Raw genomic sequence first — 13,968 nt, 5'->3', positions numbered from 1 at the left:
CTACGGCCGCTCCCTAAGGAGCACTTGTTGGACACCATGTGGGCTTTTCGCATCTTCACTGATGATGGAGGGAGCTGATGCTCCGGGTGTTTAGTGGGCTTTTCCCGAGGTCACACGAGTAGACAGAGGCAGAAATGGGGCTCGAGTTCATCTCCTTGTTCTCCAGTCAGGCTCGCGATGGTGGTGTTGCCTGAAAGCACTTGGTTAAGTGTTAAAACATGTCTCCTGGGATCCACCAGAAGGGAGCAGCTCAGTGTTTCTCGAGTTGAGTTTTTGAACAGAGCTGATGCCGATCGCTGCGGCCTCTCCCCACAATGAAAACCCACGAGCTTCCTCGTGTGGGTCACACCCCGTGCCCTGCGGTTTGGGAGGTAGCATTTTATAAGCCAGAACTTCCAGCCTCGCCTTTCATGCTGCACGTTTAGAAATAAGGCATCAGGGGGCGCCTGGGTGGCGCAGTCGGTTAAGCGTCCGACTTCAGCCGGGTCACGATCTCGCGGTCCGTGAGTTCGAGCCCCGCGTCGGGCTCTGGGCTGATGGCTCGGAGCCTGGAGCCTGTTTCCGATTCTGTGTCTCCCTCTCTCTCTGCCCCTCCCCCGTTCATGCTCTGTCTCTCTCTGTCCCAAAAATAAATAAAAACGTTGAAAAAAAAATTAAAAAAAAAAAAAAAAGAAATAAGGCATCAGGCAGGGTTACGTGTAAAAATGAGCTCATACCGTGGGTAAGTTTTCGTGACATTGACAGAGCCAATCAGAGTGCGTATCAGCAGAAACTTTTAAAAAGGTCACGCCACTGTCAGAAACATGGACATAAGCTTTGAATGTTGCCTTTCAGAGTGGCCAGGTCACCTGCGTGGTGGAGACTTGTCCCCTGGCTGCGTGCCCCCGTCTGGAGTCGGTGAAAGGAACCTGCTGTCCGGTTTGCGGAGACCCGGCCGATTCCCCGGAGAAACGCTAACCAGTGTCATCGCTCTTGAGCCCTGAGTGGGGGAATTTCTCAGGAAAAGACAGGCACGTCGGACTTCAGTACTTTTCACCCGGAGTCACACTCCAGGCGCAGAAGTCACTGACAAAGTAGTTCATTTAACTCTCCGATACACGGGAGATCTTTTGTCTTTCCATCTTCTAATGTACCGTGAAGTAATGCAAAAATTCAAGTCTATAAAGTACATAGGAATTATTTTATTGTAAGAAGGATTTCGTATTGAAAGCCACCAGTTTTATTTGCCGTACATGGAAATGAAAAGAATATCATGCGGCATTGTTTTTTTTGTTTGTTTGTTTGTTTTTAGATCTGAGGATTGTGGAAAAGCTCTCATGTCAAAATTCAGAGAGATTTTATGATCTCCAGGAATTTTGAGAGGATACGTTTTGCACTCAGAGAAAACACCTGGAAAGATTTTTGCGTTAGCTTCGGCACAACGCGTGATGCTGCTTTCCTATTGCGCTCTGTCTTTTGCGTCTAGAACCTAGATAATGGCCAGATTTTGCTGGAAACGCACTTCCCTTAACCGTCACGAGGCTCTAACTTGTAGAACATTAGGGGGAAGTCAGGGAAAGTATAATTTGGGGGAGCTTGCTATGTTGTACATTTGGCTGGGAAATACAAACACTGTGAAGGGAACGAGCCTTCAAAGGAGCGTGGCACAATACCCGCCTTTCCCTTGTGCCATTCTGGTCACGTGTGAGGTGTCGAAATTGAAATTTTCCAAGTCTGAGCAACTTGGGAACAATTCAAATCTGAATTTACTGTCAGAAAAATGGGAAATGCCTGCGGCTTAAACGAAAGGTCGTGCTATGAGGTTTCTTCTAATTTTGGCACTCTGTATAGCATCTCAAATACAACCCAATATAAAAAATAAAAATTAAAAAATACAGCCCAATAGAGAACAGGTTTAGCTATACTCAGAATTGGATGTTTAGTAAGTTAGGTGAGTTTCTTATAATCAATGCTTTTAAAATATTGTGCACCCATATGTAGGGGTTGGTTACAGTTGTTGGTAGATTTCTTTAAGAAATTCTTGTTCTAGAACCTTTGAGGAGAGACTTCATGTAGTGTCCTGCCCAGGGAGGCTCTTAGGGTGATAACTCTACTGATACCCAGTTGCAAAATAGACATTTAACAACAGGCATCATCTCCCAGTATTTGGAAGCATTGTGTGAAGTGCAGGACTCATTTTAGTCAAAATATCCTCATGGTTTTAGTATTATGAGTGAAGAAAGATGTTTTTGGAGTTTGATGATGCACATCATTATTTTAAAAATGTGCTGGTGATCCCCTCCCAAGATCCCAAATAACTTCTACGAAACAGTTTACGGGCAAAACGTAGTATGTCCTAAAGGTTTGACATTTGATGCCTTTTGAAATCCAAAGTAATTTCTACTTAACGTTTCGAAAGGCAAAACGTAGCAGGTCCCAAAAGCTTGACATTTGGTGGCCTTTCCAAACCCAACAAAGTGAAAGGAAGCCAAACCTCATGGAAGTGTAATTTGTCCCTCTGAAACAACCACAGCAAGCGTATTGCAAATGACAGTAACACAGCTAAGAGTGGAGGCTTCTCGTCATGTTCATTTGTCATTGTATCCTTTTCTTCAAGTTGAAGCAAGACCTGCATGGTATCTCGTGTTATTTTTTTATACCCTGGCCACATGTTAACATGGATGCCACCTGGTCAATGTTTGGTTCATTAACCATAAGCAAATATCAAAATAACAGCATCAAATTATCATTTAAAATGGAACACGGGAATTTTAAAGCTTGTCCGTCAGTCGACAATTGGAAAATATTCAGTCCCCCTTACAGATATGGTTATAATGCAGATTACCTTTCTTCTTTCTTCATTTTACTGCATTTCATTTATTTCACTATGTTTTTTAAATGTTTCATTTTTAAAAGTTCATATTGCACACAATAAAAATTTCAAATATTTCCCAAGGATATATAAACCTTTGTATTCCATTCCTGCGGTCCAAATGCAAATGCTGTTTTCAGTTTTGTATGTGTGTGTGCGTGTGTCTTTGTGTGTGTGTATTCTTCTATATGTTTTCTAGGCCACACAAGTGTGATGACACAAGTGTTTCTTCCTTAGTGATTTTGTTTATTCCAGGGAACCATAAAACACTGAGAATCCAAGTGTATTCGTTAACAGTATTTGACATGTTATATTCTGCCATGAAATCTGCTGGAGGTAAAATTTAGTGTTTCTTACGTGTGACGCCTCTCTCATCTGGGAGAAAGGAGGGATCCACAAGGAGGTGTTTGCAAAGAAGATGAAAGCATTCTTGGGCTTCGTCTTTTCCTGATGTCCTCTGCTAAAGAAAAGCAGTTTTTTAGCCACGTTGTATGATTGCTTGAAAAGGTAGGACAATATCTCCTCTCTTTCAGGGGCTCTTTAATGTCTACTCTTTCTCTCTTCTGTGTATAAGTGGTCACCCTGCACATGGAGCTACACACCATGTAGTCGAAGGGGCGTAGACCGGTTTTATTTGAGATTGGCAATTAAAAATAGAGCATTTACCTGACAGTCTTTAACACTCACATACGGCAAATAACAATGTTTAAGAATGAGTCCTTATATTGACCTATTACGATCGTGTGGTCAGATCATGTGGTCAGTATGTTAGGGAGGCAGAGGTAGGAAAATTTGTTGGGCATTTGGGTAAGCAGTTTTGCATTTTTTAGCTTAATTGTGAACTGATGTTAATATAGACTTACCGAACTGTAATTGAACTGCAGTTCCTTCAGACATGCCTTGCCCAATGTCATGTGTAATGCATTTTTATTTGAAAATAAAATATGGTTTATTAAATTAAATCAAGTTCATGGATAGCTCACACAGAAATCTTATCTTCCATTTTAGGAAAGAGGCACTTTATTAAGAGCCGTATTTGGTTGAGCGTCCTCAACATTTATTGGCATGATAGAGTTTGTAAAAAGCAATGTAAAACCGATTTGTTCCTCGGGGGTATACAAAACGAGGGATGGTGTACTAAACGTATGTAGTGCTAACATTTCTATCGTAAATATAACTCTACATGCTATGTTTTTAGCCCTTGTATTAGATAATTTGCAGACTTTTGTTTCAAGCATCAGAAACGAATCCGTTTAAATTTGCATCTCGAACATAAACTAGAGGTATAGAATATAGTATATTTCTCCAAATTATGAAACTCATTTTGTGTTCTAAATATACTTTGTAAAACAAGTGAGGAGAATTTCTTTAAGCTTAATTATTAACAGAAATATGTTTTATATATATATATGCATATATATACATATATATATATACATATACATATATATACATATATATGTATATATATATACATATATATATATACATACATACATATATATATATACACATATATATACATATATATATATATATAACATCTATCATTCTGGCATATATATATATATATAATTATGTGGTACTATTATATACATAACAATATTATGACATATATATAATATAGATTATATGTAAATAAATGTTAAAATATATTCTCTTCTCTTATATCTTGCTACCAAATATTGGTGTACGTTTGGAATCTGTGTGTGTGAGAATAATCTAATGTGAAAAATTTTTACTTGTTTTTTTATCTTTGGAAGGGGTATATACTATCTAATTATTTATTCATTATTTATCTAGCTACCCATCATCCATAATTTGGTCAATGGGCTCGAGAATACTCTTAATTTCATGTGTGAGAATATATCTTCAAATAGTAGGAATAAAGGAAGATCATTTAAGGAAGGATCTCTGACTCAAAATTTAAAATATATTGTATGTTTCTATTTCTGTGTATCACATTATTGAATAAAAATCAGTTGTTTACTTAAAATACATAAAATGTATACTAGTCTAATGTATGAATATTATAAACACAAATTCATAGTGTCATTTTTTTTTTAAGAACAAAACTGTCTTCTCTAAAAGGTGAAGAGATTCATTTAAATCATTCCAATTTTTTCCTCCTGTGGAATAATTACTTAGGAACCTTTTTTTAAAAAAATTAAATTGAAAATTTAAAAATGTATTTATTTAAATTTAAGTCAGTTCACATGCAGTGTAGTATTGGCTTCAGGAGCAAAACCCACTGATTCATCACTTACCTACAACACCCAGTGTCCATCCCAACAAATACCTTCCCCGATGCCCATCACCCACCCACCTAGCCCATCTCCCCACCAGCAGTCCCCAGTCTGCTCTCTGTTTTCAAGAGGCTTTTATGGTTTGCCTTCCTCTCTGATTTTATCTTATTTTTCCTTCCCTTCCCTTATGTTCATCTGTTTTCTTGCTTAAATTCCACATATGAGTGAAATCATATATTTATCTTTCTCTGACTTATTTCACTTAGCATAATACACTCTAGTTCCAGCTACATTGTTACAAATGGCAAAATTTCGTTCTTTTTGATCACCCAGTAGTATTCTATTGTGTGTGTGTGTGTGTGTGTGTGTGTGTATATATATATGTCATGTATATATATATATATATGTATGTCATGTATATATATATATATATGTCATGTGTGTATATATATATATGTATACACCATGTATATACCATATTTTCTTTATCCATTCATTAGTTGATGGACATTTGGGCTCTTTTCATCATTTGGCTGTTGTCGACGGCGCTGCTATAAACATTGGGGTGCATGTGCCCCTTCACCTTTGTATCTTTCAGATAAAAACCTAGTAGTGCAGTTGCTGGATTGTAGGATAGCTCTATTTTTAACTTTTTGAGGAGCCTCCACACTGTTCTCCAGAGTGGCTGCACCAGTTTGCACTCCCACCAGCAGTGTAGAAGTGTTACCCTTTCTCCGCATCCTCGCCTACATCTGTTGTTGCCTGAGTTGTTCATTTTAGCCATTCGGACAGGTGTGAGGTGGTACCTGACTGGTTTTGATTTGTTTTTCTCTGATGAGTGATGTTGAGCATCTTTTCATTGTCTTTTAGTCATCTGGAGGTCTTCTTTGGAAAAGTGTCTATTCATGTCTTCTGCCCGTTTCTTCACTGTATTATTTTTTTGGGGGGGGTTGAGTTTGAGAAGTTCTTCATAAATTTTGGATACTAATCTCTTATATGATATGTTAGTGGCAAATATCTTCTTCCGTTCTGTTGGTTGCCTTTTAGTTTTGTGATTTAAGAATACTTTCAATGGGTCATTCACCAAGAGTACATCTACTTGAGCAACACAGGAGAAAGCATCTGGCATTGTCCAAAGAACGTAGACCTTGCTCTCATGTCCTCCAGGACCAGGAGGAGTTAGAATGAGAATTATAGTGAATTTTGAACTGGTACAGATTCCAATTATTCAAGTTTTAAAATAAAATACCATGTCAAACTAAACAAGTTGAATAAAGGCTAAATAAACTGATCTAAATTACCCATCTGAAGTGGTAACAATGTTTTGGGAGCATCAGGACTAAGTCTAGTTAGAAGAAAACTTGGTTTCTTGGAGCCTTAGAATCCTTTAAACAATTGAAAATATCAAACAATCTGTTTTCTGGGAAAGCATGTGGAAGAAAGAACATAATTTGCTGGCAGGGCATAGGACAATGTGATTGGTGTGGGAAACTCAGCCTAGAGTCAGTGAGTAGAATGATGTTTGTCCAAAAACAAACAAACACAAATCAAAACAAACAAACAAAAAAGAAAAACAATTTATAAAGGAAAAGTATCCAACTGGATGTAACTATGAGAAGAAGTGTTCAGAGTCAGGCCTGGAATGCACACAGAGGTATGCGGATGATTCTGGAGAACATTCCAGTTTGGTTGTGGTTAAAGACCATGTGAAGATGTGAAGTTTAAATTTACGTAATCGTTGAGGTGTAGAAATCCCAAGCCACCAAATTAATGACCTGTGCCAATAAAGACTACAAACTGAAAAATTTAAGTGTCATAACTGAAATAATAGAAACATATGATTTTCATTTAGGAAAACATGATCAATTCAAAATAAGGTAAGAAAAGTAAAGATATCAAAACTTTGGTTACTGGAAAAAATTAATGTAATGGTAATACATTTAAATATATTTGAAATCATATTAAATAAGAACATTTGCTCATCAGACAAAATCCAGAGTCTCAGATCAATTAAAAAAAATCTACACAAACATATATACAAATACACAAATGCACACACACACACACAAACACGTACACAACAAAACTAAGACCTAATGTCACAAAAATGTTGAGCAAAAGGGATAAAGGGAGTTATCCCATATTTTAATGAGTTTTGAAAGAAGTGTGTTACAGGTTGGATTGTGTTTCCCCCAAACTTACATGTTAAGTACCTTATAAGTACCTTAAAATGTGATCTTATTCAGAGAGAAATCCTGTAGAGACAACTGAGTTAAAATGAGGTCATTAGGGTGGGTCCTAATCCAGTATGACTGGTTTCCTTATGAAGAGGGCAAATTTGGAGACAGATACACAGATGCACACAGGGAGTACACTTTGGGAACATGAAAACAGCCATCGATAAGCCGAGGAGAGAAGCCTGGAGCACCTTCTGCCCCTTAGCCTCAGAAGCAACTAACTCTGCCATACCTGATCTGTGAGCCCATGCTTTTCTGTTAAGCCATCTGGATTGTGGTACTTAGTTACAACAGCCCTTGAAAACTAATACAGGATGATTCTGGACATTCGGGAGTACAAATCAGATAAGTACAGCAATCCTTACCTATGTACACATAAGACATCATCACGTTCACATTAAAAACTGCCAATTTATGACCTAAAATTTGTAAATCTATAATTACACCTCTTTCAGATTTTCATATACTTCTTTCAGAAACTGACATATCAATCAGACAAAAGCTAGTTAATACTTGCACAGTATAGCTAACAAACTTGAGCTGTGCTCATATATGCAATCTTGCCCCTAACAGCAAGAGAATATGTACTCTAAGTTCTGTGTGAAACATTTTCAAAAATTGACTCCTGGTTGCACAGCACATTTTAACAAATTTCGGTAATTTTGTGGTGTTTTACAGACCATGCTATCCATTAACGGTGGAATCAAAAATAAGGAAAAAATAAGAAAATAAGGAAAATAAAAGAATTGATAGCATATACATACATTTCCACCCACAAAGAAATTAGAATGGATATTATGAAATCTTTAGACTAGACCCAAAACTGCAAAGAAAAAAAAATGCTACATATTAAAACTTGTGGAAAGCAGCTAAAATTGTGAAAGATGATTGAGCAGTGAGCCATGGTTTACTTTGATCTCATGTAAATGGTTTCGATTTTTGAGACCTTGAGATTTCCTCTGACCGGTAGGAGCCACAGAACCCCTGATATGTACGACTCTTACTTGTAGGGCAAAGCTGACAATGGAAAGTACGAGGAAAACGTGTCAACCTTGGGATTTTTGTAAAGAAAATATCCTTTTGTCTGCTACGTGTTGGCCGTAGCAGGGGTTTCTAGAAACACATGACGGAGGCGGGGGGCAGTTGAGGAGAGCCTGCTGATTGTTCGTTGCCTGGAATCCCTTATCTGTGGAGTATCACTGCTGTCGTGATGGACAAGGGACTTGAAATGATATTTTTAAAAGGGAGAGGAGGTGATAATGGCCAAACTGTGTGGTGCCTGCTTTATGACCTATTAGCTTTATGACCTAAAGAACCGGTGGCGTGACGTCAGCATCTTAAAAATCTTAGAAAGCAACCCAGTGCTACTTGTCAGTTCCTAGCCTCCGGTTGTCCCGGATGTTAACACAGAAGGTAAAGGATGTGCTTCCAGCCTTCCAAAACGTTTGACATACAAATGAGAATGGAAAAAGTAAATCCTGCTAACCAACTTATTTGCATAATGTTTCAAGGAAGCATTAGGAGCAACATTTCTTTCTTGATATATACACCAAATATTACGTGCTGTGACTTTGTAGATAGGTATGCATGTGGATAGATAGCCTCAGAGTCTAGTGTAGTCTGACATTTCTCACACTCTGCCCCAACTACGTTTCTCTTAATGTTCAAACGATACGAGACAGAAATGTAAAGGCAAATACTAAAGAATTCTTGTATATAGGAGCTCTCCTCCTATAAAAAATGATGGCGAAGATTTCATCACTCGGTTAAAATAATCCAGGTTAGAAAATTTGGACAGCCAAGTCTCCAGGCATTTATTTTGTCATTGTTTTGATGAAGAATAACATTTTTGTATTAGTCGTCGCAAACATTTCCATATCCTTTTGTACTTATTAGAACTGGGATTCATGGGGCACCTGGGTGGTTTAGTCAGTTGAGCCCCTGACTTAAACTCAGGTCATGATCTCGTGGTTCGTGAATTCAAGCCCCACATCAGGATTACTGCTATCAGCACAGAGCCTGCTTGAGATCCTCTGCCCCTCTCTCTCTGCCCCTCCCCTGCTTGTGCTCTCTCAAAAATAAATAAAACATTAAAAGAAGAACTCAGATTTATTATTATTAAATATTTTTAAAGTTTATTTATTTTGAAAGAGAGAGAGGCAGAGGGAGGTAGAAGGGCAGAGAGAGGGAAAGAGAGAATCCCAAGCAAACTCTGGGCTGTCAGTGCAGAGTCCCATGTAGGGCTCAATCTCATTATCGCGAGATCATGATCTGAGCAGAAATCACGAGTCAGACGCTCAATCGACTGAGCCATCCAGGTGCCCCGGGATCAATTATTTTTATTTGAAAACAGGGTCAGTAAGAAAACAAACTCTTAGTTGTAGATTCATTAGTTTATATATAGTGACTGATGATGTTTTGAAAAATTTAAAGCAGTCAGTGCAGTTTGGATTGCTAGAATTGTATTTCTCATCGATCACTTGAAGTACATATTTCTTTTTTAATGAAATGCATTACCTTCACATGTACTTCATGTTAAAGTTCCTCATATGGTTTCTATAAAACGCTGACATTTATGAATTGTCCAAATTTTCTCTCTTAGGCTCCTACACATTCTTCGCAAAGGCAAGCCCCACTTATATAAGTTAACTAAAATCATTTCTCTTAATAAGTATATGTCTAATACAGTAGGTCATGGAAAAGATACTAATTGTTTCTCATTAAAAGAATTCCCATATCAACAGATGTTCTGCAATCTAAAAAAAAAATTTTGTAAACCATGATTAATTTATTCAAGACCTTTCTATTAAAAAAATTTTTTTTAATGTTTATTTTTTTGAGACAGAGAGAGATAAAACATGAGCTGGGGGGTGGGCAGAGAGAGAGGGAGACACAATGTGAAGCAGGCTCCAGGCTCTGAGCTGTCAGCACAGAGCCCGATATGGCGCTCGAACTCACAAACTTGTAAGATCATGACGTGAACCAAAACCAATATTCAAACAACCGACTGAGCCACCCAGGCATCCCATTAATGTTTATTTATTTTTGAGACAGAGAGAGAGTGCAAGCAAGAAAGAGAGGGAGACACAGAATCTGAAACAGGCTCCAGGCTCTGAGCTGTCAGCACAGAGCCCAATGTGGGGCTCAAACTCCCTGACCGAGAGACCATGACCTGAGCCGAAGTCAGATGCTCAACCAACTGAGCCACCCAGGCGCCCCAAGACCTTACTATTTCTAAGTGGCGAGGGCCACAGTATGGTATTTTGGTGTTCTAAACAATGATTTTGTTGGACTAGATGGATGTAAAATTCATTAATTAGACACAGAAAATATGTGTCTCTTGAAACGTATTTAACAAGTTAACTTTCTTGATAATGGATGAAAGATTCCGTGTTCTTCTGCTCATTGCTGGAGATTCCTGAGAGAAGGGATTAAATCATTATGAGATATATCTTTTTTGTATCATGACAGGCAAGTGGTTCTTTTACACAATTAGCTTCAGGCAATAAAGACAGAGTTTTGTGCTTTAAAACTGACATAAATGTGCACTATGAAATTCAGGAATGGTAAAGGATCTTAAGAAGCAATTTTCTGAAGCACAGTTTGAAGCCATGTGTCATTACGTTAACAGCTCGGAAATTACAGGCGCTAACACACCACGCTGGCGTGGGGACTGCTCATGGCAGTCAGAGACAGAGTGGCTGTGCTTCAAAAACCGGAGCTGACCTGTAAATAAGAAGTCACGCTGACTTTGAGCCCCAGGTGGTGTTCCAAGTAGCAAGGTACTCCACAGGCAGCGGCAACAATGGGAGTTGCAAAACCCACTATCATTTTGGGAGACCACCCCCTGTGCTCTCACCGGCTTCAAACTTTATTTGCAAAGGAAGTTCTACTGCAGATCCAAACCACACCTTTGACGTGGTCATTTAAAGCAGGAGCCACAGAGGATCTCAAGTGCAAAAGCGGAAAAGGGTTATGTAGTTAATGAAGAACAACAACAAAATTCTGAGGATCCAATCAACAGTCTTAATTACTCAAAGATGGCTGTTATAGACTTCAGCAAGCGTGTTTTTTTATTTTATAGTGTCAACAAATCCTTAGGTTTCTAATGTAAAATCAGGCCTACAACAAACATAACGGGGATGAGTTACAAATGAGCCGGGGGTGTAAAGGCCGGGACAAACACAGGTTTGTCGCAGGAGTACTGGTATATCATGGAACCTGGGGGCTGCCCCTTTCCAGAGTAGAGACAGAACGGAAATTGGATTTTGTATCCTTCAGCATACTGAGATTGAAACAGAAAATCAAGTCTATACTGGAGGTCAGTCATCAACAAACATTAAAAATAGAAGCAAGCAAGGGGAATCAAAACCCAATAAATTAGAACCCAGAAATCAAAGTGAAGAGTCATGGGGAAAGGTAAGTGAGTCCATTTATAATGTATGTGTTTCTAGGTGTTGTTCTGATAAATTTCAGCGTTGGGATTACCATGCCTACGGTACCTGTTTTCATTCCCCCAGTACATTCTTAATATTCTTTTATATTAAGAAAGTTTCCACAGATGTGACAATATCCTGGCTACATAGTAAAACTCATCTACTTTATGATATGGTCTGGTTTGTATCAACTTATCGCCTGATACCAAAACAGAAAATAGGTTTAAGTTTACCTGAAGTGTGATAGTAAAACAAGACAGAAAATGGTGTGTAACAATTGTTCAAGCTATCAAATTAAACAGCATGAGGATACCATGGATTTTTGGTTGTGGTAGATTTTTTTAAAAATGTGTTCCTTGCCGTTTAGGGACCTGACTCAGTAATATATTCACCTTAAAGTAGGTCTAAAAACCAAATCAAAGATGGAAATTGTCAGTTTTGATCTCAAAAGCAAGCGAAGAAACAAACATATGTACAAAAAACAGGATCCAACTCTATCCTGTCTACAGGACACTCACTTTAGATACAAAAATACAAAGAGGTTGAAAGTGAAACGGTAGGAAAGATGTACTATGAAAACAGGAACCAGGAGAGTTCCAGTGGGTCTACTAATACCATAGAAAATATATACTAAAACAGAAAACGTTACTAGACATGACAGAAATCTTCTCAAATCCATCAGGAAGAGATCACCATTAGAAAGACATACACATCTGAAAAACGACCCCTAAAACATTACGTGGCAAAACAGAAAAGAAATCAGGGAAGAAATCGACAATTCAACAACAATAATAGTTGGAGATTTCAATATTTCACTTTCAATACTGGATTGAAAAATTAGACAATATCTCAATAAGAATATGGAATACTTTAAAAACAGTATAAACCAACAAGAAATAACAGACACCAGTAAGAATAACATGCCACCAGCATAATACACATTCTTCTCAAGCACACAAGGAACACTTCCTGGGACAGATCATGTGCTCAGCCAAAATACAAGACTTGATAAATTTAAAATGATTGAAACCACACAAAATATGTCCTATGATCACAGTGGACTGAAATTAGAAATCAATAATGAAAAATAGTTGGGATATTAAAGAATATGTGGAAAATTGTAAACCACACATTGCTAAATAACCAGTAAATATAGAAGAAATTATAAGAAAATTACTTTGAGATGAAAAAAAGAAAACATATCAAGACTACGGAGTGCAGATAAATTTGTGGTTATAGAGAGATTAAGAGCTGTAAATACCTGTATTAACAATAAAATTAATATCTCAACCCAATAACCTAAACTTCTGCTTTAAGAAAATGGAAAAAGAGAACTTAATTAAAGAATAGTAAAACAGTACAGATAATAAAGATTACTAATCTTTATTAATATAGTTGGCAGGCTTTAGGTAAACTAATCCAAAAAATGAAATACCCAAATTACCAAGATTAGAAAGAGGGAGTACGATCATAAAACATATAGAAATAAAAAGGATTATAAAGGGATGTTATGGATAACTGTATGCCATAAAATTACATAACTAGGTGGAAGAGAAAATTGCTAGATTCACTACCAAAACTAACTCATGAGGAAATAGAAAGTCTAAACAGAACAAACACAAATAGAGAGATTTAATTAGTACTGTAAAAAAACCACCTACAGAGGAAAGTCCAGGCTCAAACAGCTTCGCTAGTGAATTCTAACAAACATTTAAAGAATTAACAGCAATTCTGCATCAACTCTTCCAAAAAATACAAGAGTTGGGAATACTCTCAAACATACTTCAGGAAGCCAATATTACTCTGCTGTGTTATTCCGTACCAAATCCAGACAAAGATATCATAATCAAAGACCAGTATCTCTAATGGGTACAGATGTAAAGATTCTCAACCAACTACTAGCAAACAAAATCTAGTAACATATATAAAATATTCTATATCACATCCAAGTGGGATTTATCCCAAGAACTCAAGTGTGGTTTAACATCTGAAAATCAATTAATGTAATTCACTGTATCAATAGAATAAAGGACAAAACCCCACAGGACATACAGCTTATCTCATTATATGCAAACATAACATTTGACAAAATCCAATACCGCCATCTCATGGTAACAAACCTCAACAAATTAGGACTAGAAAGAAACTTTCTCAAATGATAAGGGCATTTATGAGAAACCAAGAGCTAGCATCATCCT

General features: G+C 37.5%; 1 protein-coding gene across 1 annotated transcript in view; it reads left to right on the top strand.

Moving 5' to 3' along the window:
- Nucleotides 1-4,206, top strand: part of PXDNL (peroxidasin like) — a 171,046-nt gene extending 166,840 nt beyond the window's left edge. Inside the window, 1 exon segment of the mRNA XM_047074398.1 lies at nucleotides 835-4,206. Coding sequence (XP_046930354.1) covers nucleotides 835-957 — 123 coding nt within the window. The 3' untranslated portion in view covers nucleotides 958-4,206.
- Nucleotides 4,207-13,968: the final 9,762 nt, after the last annotated feature.

The sequence above is a fragment of the Lynx rufus genome, unplaced genomic scaffold (assembly GCF_022079265.1).
Source record: "Lynx rufus isolate CCGP_SWC_20201006 ecotype Redwood Valley unplaced genomic scaffold, mLynRuf1.p SCAF_12, whole genome shotgun sequence".
Taxonomy (NCBI): domain Eukaryota; kingdom Metazoa; phylum Chordata; class Mammalia; order Carnivora; family Felidae; genus Lynx; species Lynx rufus.
Note: the sequence above shows the minus strand (reverse complement) of the source record. Positions and strands in the feature narration are given on the sequence as shown.